This window comes from Salmo salar, chromosome 10 (assembly GCF_965601325.2).
Source record: "Salmo salar chromosome 10, fSalSal1, whole genome shotgun sequence".
Taxonomy (NCBI): domain Eukaryota; kingdom Metazoa; phylum Chordata; class Actinopteri; order Salmoniformes; family Salmonidae; genus Salmo; species Salmo salar.
Genome location: NC_138300.1, coordinates 86763541 through 86785974, shown reverse-complemented (window position 1 = coordinate 86785974; position 22434 = coordinate 86763541). Strand labels below are relative to the sequence as shown.

The 22434-nt window shown below is 42.4% G+C and overlaps 1 protein-coding gene across 1 annotated transcript in view; it reads right to left on the bottom strand.

The window, feature by feature from the left end:
- zfpm1 (zinc finger protein, FOG family member 1) overlaps window positions 1-20540 on the bottom strand; it is an 85096-nt gene extending 64556 nt beyond the window's left edge. Inside the window, exon 1 of the mRNA XM_014124275.3 lies at window positions 20089-20540. Coding sequence (XP_013979750.3) covers window positions 20089-20128 — 40 coding nt within the window. The 5' untranslated portion in view covers window positions 20129-20540. The remainder of the gene's footprint in view (window positions 1-20088) is intronic.
- Between the last annotated feature and the right edge of the window lie 1894 nt (window positions 20541-22434).

Here is a 22434-nt window from a genome sequence, read left to right as displayed (position 1 = left end):
ACGGACACGGCCCCGGCTTTCTCGGCTCTCAGATAGGCCTGATAACACACTGATAGATTACAGCTGATTGTTTTACTTCAGGGGACACTGCTGCTGCTAATACTAATAATTTGACAAGACTCACTGGTGAGGGGAGGAGGGGCAAGAGCACAAAGATGAAAGGGAAAAGAAATTAAATGAGTTGGAGAAAGGGAAAGTGTGTGTCTGTCCGTCCGTGTGATGTTCTTTGTATTGATGATGCAGAAAGAAATAAAAAGGCAAGGAATAAGGAAGTATATCTTACCCAGAAATATCTCATTCCATGAAAGAATAGGTACAAGAGGTAATAGACGAGAAAGGATGAGGAGAAAGTAGAGAGCGGATGGTTGACTAGAGGACATTAGCTAGATCTCATTGCTGGGATGGCGACAACCATCCATCCACTGTTACCTTGTTCTCCTGGTCCATTGCAGCTAATCTCTAGCATGCATCAGGAGCCAGGGACAGAGGGCACCTCCACCCCACCTCCTGCCTCCCCGACTAGGCCTGAAACAGAGCCCGTCTACCCCAGGACTCACACTGATGCACAGACACACACACACAGGGACCAGAGGCACAAAGAGCAGCGGAAACCTGACCCTGCCGTGGGGGCAGGGGATGGCCAACCAGGTGACCTACGGTTTAAAACAGGGTCAAGTGTGATGCACAAGGACACCACACAAAGACTCGCTACTGTAGCAATCTATAACAAACCAGAGAACAGCGAGAGATAAACCAAGATAGAGACAGCGCTCTTCCATTTCGTAATCTGTTGAAATTCATTTCAAATTAATCTACACTGAACAAAAATCTAAAATGCAACGTGCAATAATACTGAGTTAGAGTTCATGTAAGGAAATCAGTCAATTGAAATAAATTCATTTGGCCCTAATCTATGGATTTCACATGACAGGTAAGCATTGGTCGGTCACAGATACCTTAAAAAAAAAAAAAAAAAAAAAGTACAGGCGTGGATCAGAAAACCAGTCAGTATCTGGTGTGACCACCATTTGCCTCATGCAGCGCGACACATCTGCTTCGCATAGAGTTGATCAGGCTGCTGATTGTGGCCTGTGGAATGTTGTCCCACTCCTCTTCAATGGCTGTGAGAAGTGGCTGGATAAGGGTGGGAACTGGAACACACCGTCATACACGTTGATCCAGAGCATCCCAAACGTGCTCAATTGATGGCATGTCTAGTCAGTATGCAGCCCATGGAAGAACTGGGACATTTTCAGCTTCCAGGAGTTGTGTAGAGATCCTTGTGACATGGGGCCGTGCATTATCATGCTGAAACATGAGGTGATGACAACAGATGAATGGTAAGACAATGAGCCTCAGGATCTCGTCATGGTATCTCTGTGCATTCAAATTGCCATCGATAAAATGCAATTGTGTTCGTTGTCCGTAGCTTATGCCTGCCCATACCATAACCTCGCTGTCACCATGGGGGATTCTGTTCTCAACATTGACTTCAGCAAATCGCTTGCCCACACAAGACATGCTGTCTGCCATCCACCCCGTACAGTTGAAACTGGGAATCCGTGAAGAGCAAACTTCTCCAGCGTGCCAGTGCTCATCGAAGGTGAGCATTTGCCCACTGAAATCAGTTACGACGCCAAACTGCAGTTAGGTCAAGACCCTGGTGAGGACGACAAGCAAGCAGATGAGTTTCCTTGGGACAGTTTCTGACATTTTGCGCAGAAATTCGTCGGTTGTGCAAACCCACAGTTTCATCATCTGTCCGGGAGGCTGGTCTCAGACGAGCCGCAGGTGAAGAAGCTGGATGTGGAGGTCACGGGCTGCCGTCATTACACGTGGTCTGCGGTTGTGAGGCCGGTTGGACATACTACCAAATTCTCCAAAACGACGTTGGTAGAGAAATTAACATTCAATTCTTTGGCAACAGCTCTGGTGGACATTCCTGCAGTCAGCATGTCAATTGCACGGTTCCTCAAAATTGTGTTGTGTGACAAAACAGCACATTTCAGAGAGGCCTCTTATTGTCCCCAGCACAAGGTGCACCTGTGTAATGATCATGCTGTTTAATCAGCTTCTTGATGTCCCACACCTGTCAGGTGGATGGATTATCTTGGCAAAGGAAAAATGCTCACTAACAGGGATGTAAACAAATTTGTGCACAACATTTGAGAGAAATAAGCTTTTTGTGCCTATCGAAGATTTCTGGGAACTTTTTTGCAGCTCATGAAACATGGAACCAACACTTTACATGTTGTGTTTATATTTTTGTGCAGTATATTTATTTAATCCCCTTCTGGATGCATCTTACTCAAATTTTCAGGTTTGCATCAGTACCAGAGGGGAGCATTACATGGTGGCCATTTTGAGACCAGAAGGGAAACCAGAGTAGACGAATTAAATACCAGAAAATCAGTACTGAGATTTAAAGCTATTGTATTAGAACAGGTGCAATTAATGATTAGGATGTAAAGCAGGGTCAGAGGGACGGCCTACCCCTCTTCGTTGTGAGGGGAGAGCTCCTCAGCAGAAACCTAACAATAACCAGACCTGCTGTCATCTACGACAACACAGGCCTGTCCACTGTGTTCCTGCCTCTCTATTAGTGTCAGATTGAGGTCTGCCTTATCTAAGCCAAGCAGCGCTCTATGTGTCTGTGTGGATCATGAGGACGGGGGCTTTGGTCTGAGCAGAAATACATAGCGGGGGAAAAGGGTTAAACAAGGTCCAATCTCCTAACACAAAAACGATCACACCAACTAAGCTATCACACAACACTAACCCTTTATTTTAAAACATTTTAAAAACCAAAATTACTGAGAGGAAGAAAAACATATATTCTTAATTTTTGCGTCAACATTTTATCAGCCTCCCCATGAATAATCCATGCGGTAATTTCTTTCTTTCTCCTTTTTTGTTCCTGGCATTTTGGTGGAGCGAGATAAGGGGTAAAAAAACAACAGAAGGGCTAGGAGAGTGAAAAAGAGAGATAGATAACATTGATATCAACTCCTACACAACACAGTCATTCCCTTATCTAGGCTTTTTATCGCAGTATATTTTTTTCCCCCGCTTCCACCCTCTATTCTTTATGGCCTAAAAAAAGGACTATTACCCTTAAAAATGAAGTCAGGTTTTGGTATCAAATTGACCTTATGTACACATTTTAACAGGCCTGTTAATGTGTATAATTCAGCAGCAGGGTTAGCTATGGTGAAATGGTCACAGGGGAGTATGGGGAAAAAGTCAAAGACAGTTCATTTGAAGCAGTGGGAGAGAAGCAGACACAGACTCAACCTATCCTAAAGTCATGTTTCAAAGAAGAGTGAAAATATATTCCAGACAGATTTATCATTTATCTCACTCACAGAAAAAAAACATCTGTCGTCTATCAAGGTCAGTTACTGTGCCCCGAACAAACAGCACGTTGTTATAGGCCGCTGTTCTCCCAATGGCTACAGGTCTGTCTCTCTGTCAGGAGGGGGCCTTTTGGGGAGGTGTTCCTCTGCACCTCTAAAGGGGACAATCACTCACTTCCTGTTCCGAGGCTCTAACAGGGCCCAAGCTTGTGGGGACAGATTCCACTGTGACAGAGAGAGGGGTGGGACATTTTACTACTGGGATAGGCCAGTGAGTTGTTGCCATGTGCAATCAGCTCTTGTCTAGCTCGTGTCTATGTGTGCTACGGGCTACGTGAACAGCTCATCTGACTCAAAACTATGACACATACAACAAAGAGACAGTAGACAGGAAGAGTGACTTCATATTACAATATGGGATGAGGAGGCATGGAGGAATTTCACTCCTAATGGAACACTATTAATGAGAGGGAAGGAGAGCAGAGGAGAGGAGAGAGGGGTGAGTGGAGGAGAGACAACAGGAGTAACGATGGAAAGAGAGTAAGGGGAGAGAAAAATAAGAGGAAAGATAGGGAATGTGGATAAAAAGCAAATGGGTTACAGGATTTGGATGCTGGAGTCTATCCATCACTGATCACCCTGGTATCTCACTGGTGCAATCAGTGATAAAAACTCAACCTGGAAAAGCCTGTAACTCCGATGGGAGTTCATTGGGCTGTAGATATGGCTGCTGCCCACGCTCTGTACCGTTTCCTCTGGCCTCGCTGCTAATAGATGGCTCGGACAACCAAAACAGCACGACCCTATTATGTATACATATGCAACCTAGATGTATAATAGACCTCCACACTACACTACCCTCAAACTTTCCCAATTATACTACCATCATACACTCTATCCCTATCCCTCCCCTCTCCCTCCGACCCTGCTCCCTCTCAAAAAGGCCTACAAAGAAAGAGAAATTAAAAAGGGAAGTTTTTCACCCTGACGCACCCCATCCTTTCTGGATAGAGGGAGAAAGAGAGAGAGTGATAGGGAGGAAGAGAAAGAGAAAAAAATCATAATTTATCTGTGTATTATCAAGAAAGGCAGACACTTTAATCAGTCAGCTATGAAGTCAGTATTTCCATTCTTATCTGTCGCAGGAGTGGAAATGGAGAGCAGATAGCGCTCTGGGAGCCCATCGGTGGGCAGGAATGATAATGGGGGAGAGAGCGCTGGCTATTGGACCGCTGTGTCAGCCCTATCTGCACCCATTATCAACAGCCTTATCGGCACTGCCATCAGCCAAGCTGTAATGGGGCCAGTTCAACTTTCCACATTATCATACCGCCAAGACCTGGTTCAGTGAGGCTAGAGGTCTGACTAGAGAGAGAGAAAGAGAGAGAGAGAGAGAGACTGCTGCAAGAGAATGAAGGATAAAGATAGAGTGAATAAAAAAAGTGGGACTGGTAGATAGAGAAGAAAAAGAGAGCAATGAGGAGAATAAAGGGTTTTGGAAAACAGATAGATCATTTTTATTTAACCTTTATTTAATTAACTAGGCAAGTCATTTAAGAACACATTATTATTTACAATGACGGCCTACCCCCGGCCAAACCCTAACCCAGACAACACTTGGCCAATTTTGTGCCGCCCTATGAAACTCCCAATCATGGCATGTTGTGATACAGCCTGGAATCGAACCAGGGTCTGTAGTGACACCTCTAGCGCTGCGATGCAATGACTTAGACCGCTGCGCCACTCGGGAGCCCAAGGTCACACTAACTACAGGAATTATAATAATTATCATAAATTTACAGTAGCAACCAGGTATTTACTTAGTATTTTACATGGTAATTCCACAACAATAATCTATTAATTGTGTTTGTTAATTTGGGTTTCAATAAAACAAAGAAGCACTTGGCACCTTTTTCAATTGCTTTAAATTATTTTAGAAAGTACCCATTGACATTACAAAATGTCCTTGTAAATACCAGGAAAAACAAGTAGAAACATAACCATGAGATAAAGTGCACATTCCTAATCCCCTAGTTTATCAATATAGTCTACACAGGTTGCACTGGCTACGAACAGACACTGTAGGTGGGTTCACGTACTAAAAGGATGAAAATTATGTTCGAAATCTGATTGCCAACGGAAGTCGTTAAACCACCCGATTGCCCTCCCCGCTCTTCCTCTTCCCCATTTTTACTCTCTTGTTGTTCATTGATTGTCAAGAAGGCAACTTCTTCATTTACACACTATATAAAGCAAATGCGTTTCAGCTGTGGTCATACTGTCTGACTCAATCTGCCATGTTATTCCGTCATCCATTTGTCTGAGCACAATAAGCTATTTCTTTACGTGCACGTATCAATAAGATACTAAGACAGGGAAAATATAAGCTATAGTTTGGCATGGCATTGGAAGAAAACAAAGGGAGTGGTTAGTAACATGATGTCTGGACTACATCAGCTCTCTCCTCACAACAGACAGACTACTAAATGTGAAGGGGTGAAGAGACACTGGACTTGGAGAGGGCTAGTAGTAAGTGGGATGGACAAAGACACCACCTAACCCATATATGGGTCTGATTGGATCCCTATTCCCCTATGGTTTTACTGAGTACTCCAGAGCATATCTTAGCTCACTTAACCATCCTCATTTCATAACGTGTGATATACTACCTATGGCCCCGCAACTATCTAAATCCCTCCCCTCCGCCGAGAGAACTGTCTTTGACTGACAGGTTACTTATCAGCCACAGAGGAAGAACACACATGGTTTACACAAGAGCAAAGCAAACCAGACTAAGACCACTCACAAATAACAGGGCTGGCCTGAATGAGTCATACTGTACACATGAGAGAGAGAGGGGTTAGTGATCCCTGGTTTCTGCCTCAGTTCAACTGGACAGGGAGAGTTACTGGCCAGGGAGTGTAGTGTATCTCTGCGTCCCAAACAGCATCCATTTCCCTACATAATGCACTACTTTTGACCGCTAGAGCACTACACAGGGAAAGGGTGCCATATGGGATACATCCTATCTGGCCAGAGTCTAGTGTATGAGAGGAGACAGTGAGAGGAGCCACTGGTCTAGACCACCTCTGTTAAGGTGGGTCCCTGGGGCAGTCTAGCATCTCCTCTTTCTGGGCCTTTGTCCCTGAAGCCCTGCAGTTCTTATCGTCTATTTTCCTCCTCATACACACACACTGTGTGTGTGTGTGTGTGTGTAATATAGATCGTTATGGGTGATCTGAGTGGGGGTGCAGAGTCATAAGTCCATGTGACATACTGTAGATATATCATATTCTACAGGTCAAGAAGACACTTCTGTGTACATCCTGTTTCACAGTAACGGTTGGGGGCAGAACCGCAGTGTTCCCGTGTACTCCGCTCCCTCCACCTGCCTGCCAGCTATAAAAAGCAGGTCAGGCTGGATTGTTTGCCCAAGCATTTTTATACCCCGGAACCGAACAGAGCGCTGAACACAGTAGGAGTAAATGGCCTCTCTTATCGTCTTCGCTAGGGGGAACTTGTCATAACAGCGTCACACACTACCCCCCAAGCCAGCGGCCTGCCTGCCTGCCGACTCAGCCTGAGCATGGCCATGTGGCCAACGGCTACCCAGGACACACAGAAACACCATCTCTATCCAGACCTCTGCATCAAGACTATATATCAATGTAAAGATCTAACATACAACCTTACTCATTCAATCATATCCTGAATAAAAAGTATCATCGCATCAAACCATACCCTACATAAATATCACTCATCAACTGGATAACGGACACAAAACTAAAGAATTGTTGGTCTATGTATTCATTTGGTTGTTACATTGGCAGGTACAGTGTAATTACAGTTTAGGTACACATTATTAAAAAGTCCTTACAACAGACAGCAGCACCAGCAGTGTTTAGAATGGAAGGTGGGACAAAGCTGTTATGTACTTGAGGAAAGGGCTCTTTGCTTTAATGCTGTGGAGGTAAAAGTCCACCTGTACTACAGGAAGGCACACCGAAGACAAAACATTGCAGCAGTTACTGCAAAAGTAAATAGTTTGACAAAGATTAGGCTACTGCAAGTACAGGTAACTGCCAAAATAATGGAAACACTTTACTAAATGAGGGATACAAAGTATATTGAAAGCAGGTGCTTCCACACAGGTGTGGTTCCTGAGTTAATTAAGCAATTTACATGATATTATGATTAGGGTCATGTATAAAAATTCTGTGCAGGCCTTTATTTTGGCTACCTTGGCTATTCCTCCTTAGGATGGCAATGCCCCCATCCACAGGGCACGAGTGGTCACTGAATGCTTTGATGAGCGTGAAAATGATAAACCATATTCCATAGCAGTCTCAGTCACCAGATCTCAACTCAATTGAACACTTTTGGGAGCGGTGTCTGAGACAGCGTTTCCCACCACCTTCAACAAAACACCAAATGATGGAATTTCTCTTAGAAGAATGGTGTTGCATCCCTCCGATAGAGTTCCAGACCCTTGTAGAATCTATGCCAAGATGCATTGAAGCTGTCCTGGCTCATGGTGGCCCAACACCCTATTAAGACACTATGTTTTAGCAGAGAAGTTTGGAACTCTTTCTTATTGGTCTATTAACTAATTTACCGCTTAGTAATGTCACCAGGCAGGCCAAAACTCCATCCCAATGAAAAAGAATAACATTTCAGCTGGTATTTTCAAACCGCATTATCATAATTTTCACAATTTCACAGTATTATTCCAACCTCATAGTGTGGTAATCAGTGGTGGTCGGTGCCGTTTAGGGCATGGCTTTATTTCCATTACAGCATATTGGATGACTGTCATTCATATTCAATTCACTCAGCTCAATGTAACATAAATAGGTTTAGGCTACTACATGATACACATATTTGCTTTATACCCATCATGAGGTTGCTAATTGGTGTAATCAAGGTGACAGACAGTAGCTAGGTTTCCATCCAATTTGCAACAGATTTTCATGTGAATATTCTAAAATCTGCATAAAACATTATGACTTTTTCCCACCAGAAATGTGTCTACATCAAACTGACTTTTTGCAGATAAAACGCTGTGCGTGATGACGTAGTGCACATAAAAATATATTTTGCCATTGAATTCCCATGTACAGAATGAAAAATACAGGTTAAATGGGTTTCCATTGCATTTTCAACCCTACTGATGGTTTTGTCACAAAAACTGTTGCGGTATACATCAAATGTTCCCACTCTGGCCTAGGCATTGGCAATCTAGCCAACAGCTCACAGATACAGTGCGGGTAGGCTACCTACATGAGACTATTATGGATATAATTGGAAATAGTGGCGCCGGAGGGGATGGCCGCCGTTTTACGGCCTCCTGACCAATTGTGCTATATTGTGTGTTTTTTTTGTGCTCTGATCCAAAACCAATGCTGTACATAATGTTTTGGCCATCGTTTCATATGACCGAAAAGAGCTACTGGACATCAAAACAGCAATTACTGACCTTGATTTGGATGAGGACTTCTACTTCAACAAATTGAAGGCTAAGGACATAATGCTCATCCCAGACCAGGCCCAAATCCCTGTCATTCGGACTAGGCGGAGCTATAGGGGTCGGCGTGAGAGATATGTAACGAGACTGCGACGGCGAGTGCATAAGTTGCCATTACCCTCCGTTGTATTGACAAACATGCAAGCACTGGAAAATAAACTGGATGAGCTCCGTTCAAGACTATCCTATCAACGTGATCTGAAGAACTGCAATATACTATGTTTCACTGAGTTGTGGCTGAACAATGATATGGAAAATACAATATAAATCTAGCTGTTTTTTCTATAAATCGGCAGGACAGAACAGCTGCGTCCGGTAAGCTCAGGAGAGAGGGGGTGTGTCACTTTGTCGACAACAATTGGTGCACAATCTCTAATATTAAGGAAGCCTCAAGGATCTGCTCACCGGAGTTAGAATGGCCTGGTGTAGACCACACTATCTACCAAGAGAGTTTCCATCAACTTTTTTTGTAGCCGTCTATTTACCACCACAAACCGATGCTGGCACTAACACCACACTCAACGAGCTGTAAAAGGCCATAAGCAAACAAGAAAATGCTCACCCAGATGCGGCGCTCCTAATGGCTGAGGATTTTAATGCAGGGAAACCTAATTTCTACCAGCATGTCTCCTGTGCAACGAGGCAAAAAAACAACAACAAAAAACTCTAGATCACCTCTACACACAGAGACACATACAAAGCTCTCCCTCGACCTCTATTTAGCAAATCTGACCATAACTCCATCCTCTTAATTCCTGCTTACAAGAAAAACTCCAACAGGACGTACGGGTGATGCACGCAATACGGATGTGGTGCGATGAAGTGGATGCTAAGCAGACCTTAGACTGGGGCGAAAGTTCACTTTCCAACAGAACAAATGACCCTAAACACACAGCCAAGACAACGCAGGAGTGTCTTTGGAAAAAGTCTCTGAATATCCTTGAGTGGCCCAGCCAGAGCCTGGACTTGAACCCAATCGAACATCTCTGGAGGCCTGAAAATAGCTGTGCAGCGACGCTCCCCATCCAACCTGACAGAGCTTCAGAGGTTCTGCAGAGAATGGGAGAAACTCCCCAAATACAAGTGTGCCAAGCTTGTAGCGTCATACCCATGCAGACTAGAGTCTGTAACCACTGCCAATGATGCTTCAACAAAGTACTGAGTACATGGTCTGAATACTTAAGTAAATGTGATTTCATTTTATTAATTATAAATTAGCAAAAAGGTCTAAAACCTGCTTCTTGCTTTGTCATTATGGGGAATTGTGTGTAGATTGATGAGAGATATATTTTTTATCAATTTTAGAATAAGGCTGTAACAAAATGTGAAAAAAGTCAAGGGGCCCGAATACACTGTATGTTCTGGTATTCATCCGATGGCATTTTTGGAGTTTACCACTTCAGTCAATGGCTTCATTAATAAGAGCATTGATGACGTAGTCCCCACCGTGACCGTACGTACAGTTGAAGTCGGAAGTTTACATACACATTAGCCAAATACATTTAAAGTCAGTTTTTCACAATTCACGAATGCTGTCATCAATCCACGGTTTCTGGTTAGGGAAGGTTTTAATAGTCATAGTGGGTAAAACATCATCCTATACACTTCCTTATAAACTCGCTCCCCGAGAAAGCATATACAGTTGAAGTCGGAAGTTTACATACACATAAGCCAAATACATTTAAAAACTCAGTTTTTCACAATTCCTGACATTTAATCCTAGTAAAAATTCCCCGTCTTAGGTCAGTTAGGATCACCACTATTTTAAGAATGTGAAATGTCAGAATAATAGTAGAGAATTATTTATTTATGTTATCACATTCACAGTGGGTCAGAAGTTGACAAGCATCCCACAATAAGTTGGGTGAATTTTGGCCCATTCCTCCTGACAGGGCTGGTGTAACTGAGTCAGGTTTCTAGGCCTCCTTGCTCACACACGCTTTTTCAGTTCTGCCCACAAATTGTCTATAGGATGAGGTCAGGGTTTTGTGACGGCCACTCCAATACCTTGACTTTGTTGTCCTTAAGCCATTTTCCACAACTTTGTATGTATGCTTGGGGTCATTGTCAATTTGGAAGACCCATTTGCGACCAAGCTTTAACTTCCTGACTGATGTCTTGAGATGTTGCTTCAATATATCCTGAAAGATGCCACCCTACAAAGGGCAATGTCCCCAATCACTGCCCTGAAGCATTGGGATATATTTTTTTAGACTAGAGGAAAGGGTGCCTCCTACTGGCCCTCCAACACCACTTCCAGCAGCATCTGGCCTCCCATCCAGGGACTGACCAGGACCAACCATGCTTAGCTTCAGAAACAAGCCAGCAGTGGGATGCAGGGTGGTATGCTGCTGGCTTGCACACTCTTGCTGCATCAAGGTGATCTCGGGTGTAGTTATTAGTCCAAACAGTTGCAAAAAAGGAACACCAACTACAGTTTCTATAGGACAAATTCAGGTAGGTCCATCCCGTTTAAAAAAAAGTTTTGCAACAGAATCAGCGGAATTAATACACCCCTGATAACCTCTCCAAGACAAACCTTCATACCATAACTGCTAACATTAACCACTACACAGCCTACATCTTTGACACCCTATTAGCCAATGTCATAGTCAAGATAGCTACTAGAATTAAAGGGCGTAAGTAAGCCGACAATCCATGTGTATAATCACACAGTAATGTACAGCAACAAGTTTAGCAGTTACACCGGTGAGCACCGGCGGCAATAATTTAATAAAACCGGAAGCTTACTTTGACTTGGAAGAGCTGCAGTGTAACATAAATAGCATTCCTCTCTGAGTAAAGTTGTCTCTCAAATTTGTAAGAAATGTAATTGTTCAAAACTTTAAACACACACACACACACACACACACACATATAACACAGTACCAGTTAGTCGTTCGGACACATCTTTATTTTTACCATTTACTACATTGTAGGATAATACTGAAGACATCAAAACTGACACATACGGAATCATGTAGTAACCAAAAAAAAGTGTTAAACAAATCAAAATATGTTTGAGATTCTTCAAAGTAGCCACCCTTTGTATTAACGACAGCTTTGCACACTCTTGGCATTCTCTCAACCAGCTTTGTGAGATAAAAAAGTAAATTTGTGGAATTTCTTTCCTTCTTAATGCATTTGAGCCAATCGATTGTGTTGTGACAAGGTAGGGGTGGTAAACAAAAAATAAATGGTAAAAGACCAAGACCATATTATGGCAAGAACAGCTCAAATAAGCAAACCGAAACAACAGTCCATCATTACTTTAACACATGAAGGTCAGTCAATCAGGAACATTTCAAGAACTTTCAAAGTTTCTTAAAGTGCAGTTGCAAAAACCATCAAGCGCTATGACGAAACTGGCTCTCATGAGGACCGCCACAGGAAAGGAAGACAGAGTTAACTCTGCTGCAGAAGATAAGTTCATTAGTGTTACCAGCCTCAGAAAATGCAGCCCAAATAAATGCTTCACAGAGTTCATGTAACAGACAGGGGCGGAAATCCCGGGGGGGACACGACTCCCCCATCCTGGGAAAAATATGATTTGTCCCCCCCAATATATCACTGTAAACATAACTATGTAATTTAAATAATATTAATAATACGCAATGAAAGCAATTGTGCTGATTATAGACACTTAATAGCGTGTTTTTAAGTTTCAAAAGATTGCGACCTCCCCACCCTTTGCCTCACAATGGTTTGATCCACTGCCAGTTCCTTAGTTGGCAAGGTAACAGAGGGGTCATGTCTACTGTCTGAAAGGCACTCAATGCACGTAACTGACGTGAGGTTCATCCAGTCAATCGTGCCAATGCAATGTTTTGTTTTATGTTGGCAGGGTTCACACACACACTAGCTGAATATGCAGAGCTAGCGCGCAAATATTAACTATTAAGCTAGCTAGTACCTATTCCATTTATGTGGCGTCGTCAAAGATGGAATCTTTGCTATCGTCAATTTATTCCAAGATCAGCATGCAGATGATGTAAGTTAGTGCTTCAAAGTCCCTGTGATAAGGTTAGCGATAAACTGAAGTCCAAACTGAACAGAATAACACTGTCTTCTACCATTGTCTTAAATATATTTAATGGTCTCGTTGCAAAAGCTAAATTGTCGCAAGGGAACTTTTATTTATTTATTTTATTTCACCTTTATTTAACCCGGGTAGCAAAGATTATAGCAAACACCACTGAAACGGAATTGGTGCTCGCTAGCTTTGCAAATTCAGCTATTGTTGGAAGCCAGCCAATATGAAACAAACTATTAAAATTACAAAAGGTTGCAGCATATGTTGTGTAAATGGTGAACTCATACAGCTGTCAACTCTTGTCACTGCAATCCGTTTCACATTTGCTAGCTACCTTTTAGATCGAAGCCCAAATTGAATGATAGAAGATAAGATGATAGAAGCCCATCTCCTACTGTAAATAACCTACACACTGTGTGTGTGTAGCCAGCCAGCCAGCCAGCCAGCCAGGTAGAAAAATGGCAGAAAAATAAAAAAGACGGACATCAGAGTATTTTTCAGTACACCAAAACGCAAAGTAAGAACCCTAGTAGCCTAATATCTCAAAGACTAGTTGATAAAATGTTCATAAGAAAGAAATGAAATTCTAATGGTCATGTTTCACAATGATGTCATTAGGCAGACCACGCAACAGATGGCACACAGACAGCAGAGTTGGAGACAGATATGCAGGGACAAACTGGCAGAGACAGGGAGTCTCAGGTAAGTTTGTTGAGTCTTTGTTTGGCAACATTATGAAAGGTTCTCCATTTTTTGGACTTGTAAAATAGGAACATAATTGGAAAATGCCATGGATACCCCCACTCTCAACTTAAACTGGTGATTGAACTAAGATTTGTTAAAGGCAATAGTATTGCTGTTGTGATTAGTTGTGTAGTTTTGGGTACCGGTAGTTAGGAGTATGGCAAACACCTTATTTCTTTGGTTCCTCAATATACATTTACCATGTTACAATGTAGGCTGTGTTTTACAGCACTACTTTTGGTGTCCCCCTCAGGAATTGCTCGAGAAAATGTAATGTAATTGTCCCCTCCAAAGTTGATATCAGATTTTCGCCCCTGGTAACAGACACATCTCGACATCACAACTAGTGATGCACCGATATGACATTTTTGCCCGATATCCGATATTTTCCTTGCCAAAAAAAACCTGATACCGATAACCGATGTTTATACTTTTATTTTGAAGGCAAACTGCAAATTCCACTACTGTGCCTAATCCTTATTGTGGCTAGCTTCACAACACATAACCCGGTCTGGCCGAGCCTCACTAGCCAGATGACGCTAGCTGGCTGCTTATAACGTTAACTTTGGGAAACAGGGTTAAGTAGCTGGCTAGCTATTTATTTTCATGAACTGAAGTTTAATTTCAATAGGCGAACAACCAGTGGCAACCTAGCTAATACTTACTCATAAGGATTCCTAAATCATTGCTAAGATTAATGAAAATGACTGCAGTTTCTACTGTTTTCAGGCTGGTTGTATTGGTGCTAGCTAGGTACGAAGCTAAAGCTAGCTACCCCAGAAGTTGCGGTCGAACAAATTATGCTTTATTACCAACATGGTATTGTAAACACATCGTTCATGGCCGGTGTTTGCAGACTTTTTTGTACAGCTTTGACAGTGCTACTGTATATTAATTGAAACGCAAAGACCCAAACGGCGTTCCATAGTATGTATGTCGTGAAGCTAATAGCAGTAACTCAGGTAGGGCAACATCTGAAAAATAGCTCACTTGGTAGTCTGTACCGGTGCTCAACCAGTCGGCGAAAGCCAACATCACCCACGACAGAGAACAGTTGTTTGTCAAGGGCAATGAATTCTATTATCTTGGCGTTAATGGATTTAGCCTTTGAGTTGTCTCACTGAAATGTTCTTACTCTTTAAAATGACTGCTCGACTTGTTGACTGCTCGATCCACACAGAAGACATTGTGGGCTAGGTTAGGAATGCTGTGTTGCACGTGTAGCGCAAAATTTTATGTGGCGTCATTACGTCATGTACCTACGTTATATAGGTATGCACGTCAGCTTTGACATCGGTTTTGCACATCGGCGTTAAACTAGACATCAGGCCGATACTGATGTTGGCATTTTTAGCTAATAATCGTCCGATTCCCATATGTTCACCGATATATCGTGCATCCCTAATCACAACCACAGCATTCTGCAGCGATACGCCATCCCATTTGGTTTGCGCTTAGCGGGAGTATCATTTGTTTTTCAACAGGACAATGACACAACACACCTCCAGGCTGTGTAAGGGCAATTTGACCAAGAAGGAGAGTGATGGAGTGCTGCATCAGATGACCTGGCCGAGCTCAACCCAATTGAGATGGTTTGGGATGAGTTTTCCTGATTGACTGATCTTCATGTCTTAAAGTAATGAAGGACTGTCATTTCTCTTTGCTTTTTTGAGCTGTTCTAGCCATAATATGGACTTGGTCTTTTACCAGATAAGGCTATCTTCTGTATACCACCTCTACCTTGTCAGAACACAATTGATTGGCTCAATCGCATTAAGGAGGAAAGAAATTCCCCAAATTAACTTTTCAAGAAAGCACGCACCTGTTAATTAAAATGTATTCCAGATGACTACCTCATGAAGCTGGTTGAAAGAATGCCAAGAGTGTGCAAAGCTGTCATCAAGGCAAAGGGTGGGTACCTTGAAGAATCTAAAATATATTTTGATTCATTTAACACTTTTTTGGTTACTACATCATTGCATATGTGTTATTTCATAGGTTTGATGTCTTTACTATTATTTTACAATGTAGAAAATAGTAAAAATAAAGAAAAACCCTTGAATGAGTAGGTGTGTCCAAACTTTTGACTGGTACTGTATGTAATATATATAAATAGATTTTGCTGTGTTTTTTATATATATTATAAAAAACACAGAAAAATCTAGTTTTTGACTGCACTGGGCCTTCATGTAAGTATTCTCTCTTTAGAGGCGGTTCTTGCCTCAGAGGTCAGAGGTGAAACCGTTTACAATGGCTCCAGGGGGGCCAAAGAGCAGAGCGTCACAATTCACGCTACACTGTCCCCAGAGTAAATAGCAGGAAGGTGTAATAACTCATCCACACACCAAACAGGCAACATTTCCTCTGTAACCCTGCCAACTTCCCTCCACTAACAGGCCACTCACCGATTCCATTAACACTGTTCACAGTCATCAGCTCTATAGACCATAACGTAAGAGCAAAAGAAACTGATACACACAACACTCCACCAACAAAATGAGCAAACAGACTATTTAAAACCCTCTCAATTCCAACTTAATCTGTCATCCTCTAATAGGTAGAAAAATCAACCACTTTTAGCATTATGCTGATGCTGTACTTTTCTCTCCTTTTTTCCCCCCTTTTAGCAGTATCAAGTTATGCTCTTCATTTTTAGCCAAAAAAAGCACATTCAAGATAATCATCAATGAACACAAATTTCCCTGCATCTCAAATGGTATCTTACATGGAATCTACACTGAGTAATATGTGGTATTAGTTTTAATTAAATTAGTCAACTACAATGCTTGCTAGGGGAAAAAAATGGGGCGGGGAAAAAGACGAGGTTGAAAAAGAGAGGAGGGAGAGAAATGCATTCACACCTATCATCTAATCATACAACAACATTAATCACATTAACGGTGGAACTGATTGCCAGGGTCCAGGCCTTGCTGCTCCTACGTGTCGCTTTGCTATTGCAGTGGAGTCTTAGCTCCTGCCTGCTCTGTGCTGATAACAACTTTAATCATACTTGGCAATCTCTATCTGCACCGGAGATCGGCCCCCAGGGCTTATCAAAAGTTCACATCGAGCTAAAAGCAGAACAAATACGGAAAAACACACAAGAGAAAGCCACCAAGGCGCTGTGTGTATATATGGGCATATGGGTTTATGAGTGTGTGTGTTTGTCTAACACGGTGGGGTTTTTTTTGGTACTGGCTTGGGAAGATTGGATCAATGTTTCAATTGTATAACTATGAAACTGTCATGTGACCCATAAAGATAAAAGTATATGTCAGATAATATAGAAAAGGGTTACAATCATCCATACAAATGTTACAAATATAAAATCTCAATTAAAAAGTTGATGCATAAATAAACTTCCATGGTCTGAAGAGATAAGGTCATTGGGTAATTCAGAGGTGGCTGAACCTATAGACATGACATCATGGTTTCTATAAGAGGCCATGCATTATTCACGGTGACCTCTGAGCTTTACCCATGAAGTCATGAGGGCAGAGCTGCAGAGAGAGCTACAGCTGTATCTGTGGATCTGCCTGAGCTTATCTACCAGTGATCAGCAGGCGGCCTTATCAGCCCTGCACATCTCAGAGGGGAAGCTGCCTGCTTTAAACCTACAATACATCCATCTACCATGTCTGTATTCCTGGCTCTTTTTGTTGTTGCCTTATCAGACCTGCCATCCCTGTTTCTGGTCTTATCCTCTTCTCCCACTTTTTAAAGTATCTAGAGATACACCCAGCTAGTCCCAAACAACAACACAAACACGACAAAGATGAGAATGCAGCAGCCGAATGTAATTATAATGCAAGCTCCATCCCAATCGCCTCCATCTGTCTCATGCTCATAATATCGGAGAGCGATCGCCGCCCTGCTTATCCTGTCTCCCATCTCAACCGCCAAAATAAAAGCCCTGGGATCCGGATGCAGTGGGCTGCATGCATATCTTTCCATCAAGGAGGGATGGATAATCAGTTTGAGAGATCTTCACCGTTGGGAAAATGACGCACAAAAGAAGCAGACAAATATCTACCCTGAATTTAGGCTTTCAGCTTCTGTAATGCTGGACACAACATTTGTTGTTGGACCATCATTCCAAATGCTGCCACCATCATTCCAGCAAGTGTGCTATAACCATAACATAAAATACAGGCTGGTACGAAGAAGCAAGCTTGTGATGCTTATGGAACAATATTGTGGACGTAATCCAACCCCAAGTCTTTATCACCACTCCTCCTCCATTAAAATGTCTGCCAAGGCACAAGAGAATCATGAGACTTGTTTCTCTGTGCACCGTCAAGAGGCCGGGGAAGCATGATGGTGTAAGAACTGATAAAGACAAAGGCTATGACAACCCTGAGACGCATACATCCTTTCCAGGGTCTGGACTATATCCACATTCCACGCTAGACTGATGTGTGATCAGTTGATAGACCACTATTGATAGACCACTATGAAAAGGAAATAACAAATAGTTTTTTTGTATTATTTAAATTACAACTAGCTAGCCTACAGAACATCAACAACATAACATGAAAGGATTTGACTTATAGTCAAAGACTTTAAAACCTCTCACTCTCATGTAGCCTTTTCCAGTGGCTGCTTTGATGATGGCATGTTGCAGATCCTATTTGGAGTAGATTTGGGCCATTGGCATGAACGCCCAATGGTGTGCCTTTTACTAGAAGCTTTGTTATGTGCACTTTACACACAGTGCTTAATGTATACTACTGTTACCTTATGTGATTTCTCTATCCTTTTCAAGAGTTGCTTTCTGCTTTATTTTTGAGCAGCCCTTTTAAACTCAACCTCCAAGATATTGCTACTGTGTTTATCAGACGAAGGCATCTCTTCTGGATGAAGAACTGAAACAGCGCCTGGCACCAGAGCAAAACAACTTCTCAGCAGTAGTCAGTAAGTGAGGGTGTGTGTGAGAGAGAGAGTAAATATTATTTATATTTTCATTAACTGCATAATCATGCAAACCTTCACACATTTTGTAAACAGGAAGAACTTGTCAAGCAAGGAGACCAAGCACCAGACCAAAATAAAAACAATTTTAAATGGAAGCCTATGCATTATGGAGTTAAAAGGATAGATGAAAAAATATCCTATTGTAACCCACTATCAGCAGGCAAGATCAGCTAGGCGCGCTATCTGACGCCCCATCTCTGGAAAAAGAACAGTAAAGCCGGGGGAAAATGCAACGTCAGCCTCAGTGCAGCCTCAGACAGAAAACAAATAAAAAAAGATCACATTTTAATCTTTATCTCGGCTGAGATCGGATCGCTGTATATCTGCGTTCACATCACCTTTTTCAGAGAACAGTGACGTTTCCACAACAGAATTAAACAGGAAGCCACTGTTTCAGTTCAGTTGCCAATGGACAAAACGTTTTTAAAAGAGCAAATTCAACTTTTTATTAAGCCTACAGCAACTGTAAATAAAGTAAAGATAAACTGCAAGTTAGGCTAAATGGCCCTAACTAATTAGGTAACAAAATGTTTAAATCTACTGCGATAGACCGCATTAAGCATTTTTCAAATGTAACCTAGCCTAGATCTAAAAGAATAATAGCTTTCACTCTATGATGTTTCACACATTTAATCATTTATTGCACACTCTCACTGTGGAGAGTTGAGCTGGAGAGCCTGCAGATGTTGCTTGCCACTGAGTGAGATGTGCTTTATCACATTTAAAATAAAACATGACATTATTTTGAAATTAATTTTGAATATATATGCTATAGTAGGGCCTATTTAACATTTATAATAGAAGGCTAGCCTACGTGCTCAATATTATGCTAGCTGACTATATTTTAAATTGGTTTGTGTCAGTAACCTAGGCTATCATTAAAAATGTTGGCTACCCTACACAAAATGAAGAAACAATGCACATTTTCACAACATTCTTAAAAAATATATTGTTACATAATAACATTTTTTAATTAGGTTTGAGGGAAATGCTGGAAATATTATGTTGGTCACTGCTGAATTTCACAAACCTGTCAAAGTATATATTTCACACTCCCAACTGCACAATGACACTTAAAGGGGAAATCTGCAGTAGATACATACATTTTGTTGAGTTATAAATTAATATTTACCCATTGATTCTTTAAGAATATAACTTATACATGCCTCATGAGATTAGTTCAACTCCTGTACCCCATCAGAACCCAAAATATAAGCTTGTTTTGGGCTATTCCAATGTTTGTAAACAAAGTACTTGTAAACAAATGCTATATAGACTCAAAACATGGTTACAACTATAATGATCCCTCCTTGCATCCATAGCTCTTTGAGAGTGGTTACATTTACCCAGCCCAATCCCTCAGTTTTTTAGCGAAACAGTAGCGGGGATCTCGCTTTGTTATTGTTTTAACAGCTGATTGCCGCTTTAAAGATAAATGTGAACTTATTTGTTCTTACGTTTGATCTGCCGGGGTTTGCTCTGCTTTCTTCGGGACATGGCTTTCCCCTGTTCTTGTTCAGCTGAAAAGAAGTGATCTTCTTCCCAAGAAGAACTCTACTAGCAATGAAACACAGCTCGATCTCCACCCGGAGATATCCGCATGACCTGCACTTTGATATTCTTTGACGCGCGATAACTACCTGTGGTCAAGTAAGCTTCAGCTACTTTTAAATCTTTTAAGTCTTCCCAGATGTGCGGTCTTCTCCTAGCTCTTCCTCCTCTTCCTTGTGATGTCTTGACTGTCACCGAAGGGATGCCAGTGCCTGCAGTTGTGTCGCTATCATTATTGTATTAAATGTTGCCGCTTGATTGTTTTCGTTTTTCCTTTATGTTTTTCCCTAGTCCGCTCCACGCTCTAGAACTAGCAGCCAGTATCAATGGAGCGCGAGCATGACACTAAACAGTACAGCTGATATGGAGACATGACACGCCCCTCTAACGCCACCTGCGTCTGACGTAGTTATAGCGTCTCGATGATGGGCGTATATTTTTTTATGTCAATAGTAGGCCCCCAGATCCTTGATTGTATACCTACTTTGATTTTATCCATTTATTACGTTTATTTTGACTGTTTATCTTAACTTGTCTAGGTTTATCTGGAAGGTTTATCAAAAACGGAAAAGATTATGGCATTTATAATTGCATAATCTGGTAATAGTAGCCTATAATTCACTGCAAATCTGTATCTTTATAATGTACAAACTATAAGCCTAATAGTCCATCCCTTGTAATTTGCCTACAAGACGACAGACAGTTATGATAAAATTGAAGTTGATGAGAAATGAAGACATTGGAAAGTATTTTAGGATAATACAGTGCCACCGACACGGCCCGCTACCAAGGACTGCGGCCCCCCCTCTCCTTCTCCGTGGCCGACCTGAGTAAGACATCTGAACGTGTTAACCCTCGCAAGGCTGCTGGCCTAGACGGCGTCCCTAACCACGTACTCAGAGCATGCGCAGACCAGCTGGCTGGTGTGTTTACGAGCATATTCAATCGCTACCTATCCCAGTCTGCTGTCCCCACGTGCTTCAAGATGGCCACCATTGTTCCTGTACCCAAGAAGGCAAAGATAACTGAACTAAATGACTATCACCCCGTAACGCTCACTTCTGTCATCATAAAGTGCTTTGAGAGACGAGTCAAGGATCATATCACCTCCACCTTACCTGCCACCCTAGATCTACTTCAGTTTGCATACCACCCCAACATGTACACAGACGATGCAATCGCCATCACACTGCACACTGCCCTATCCCATCTGGACAAGAGGAATACCTATGTAAGAATGCTGTTCATTGACTACAGCTCAGCATTCTACACCATAGTACCCTCCAAGCTCATCGTTAAGCTTGAGGCCCTGGGTCTCAACCCCACCCTGTGCAATTGGGTCCTGGACTTTCTGATCGGGCCACCTCCAGGTGGTGGAGATAGGAAACAACATCTCCACGTCGCTGATCCTCAACACTGGGGCCCCACAAGGGTGTGTGCTCAGCCCCCTCCTGTACTCCCTGTTCATCCATGACTGCGTGGCCATGCATGCCTCCAACTCAATCATCAAGTTTGCAGGTGACACATCAGTAGTGGGCTTGATTACCAACAACGACAAGATAGCCTACAGGGAGGAGGTGAGGGCACTCGGAGTGTGGTCAGGAAAACAACATCTCACTCAATGTCAGCAAAACAAAGGAGATGATCGTGGACTTCAGGAAACAGCAGAGGGAGCACCCCCCTATCCACATCGACGGGACAGTAGTGGAGAAGGTGGAACGTTTTAAGTTCCTCTGCGTACACATCACGAATGTACACACCTCTTCAACCTCAGGAGGCTGAGGAATTTTAGCTTGTCACCTGAAACACTCACAAACTTTTACAGATGCACAATTGAGAGCATCCTGTCGGGCTGTATCACCGCCTGGTATGGCAACTGCACCGCCCTCAACTGCAAGGCTCACCAGAGGGTGGTGCGGTCTGCACAACGCATAACTGGGGGAAAACTACCTGCCCTCCAGGACACCTACAGCACCCGATTTCACAGGAAGGCCAAAAAGATCATCAAGGACAACAACCACCCGAGCCACTGCCTGTTCACCCCATTACCATCCAGAAGGCGAGGTCAGTACAGGTGCATCAAAGCTGGGACAGAGAGACTGAAAAACATCTATCTCAAGGCCATCAGACTGTTAAACAGCCTTCACTAACACAGAGAGGCTGCTGCCTACATACAGACTCGAATCATTGGCCACTTTAATGAATGGACCACTCGTCACTTTAAATAATGACACTTTAATAATGTTTACATA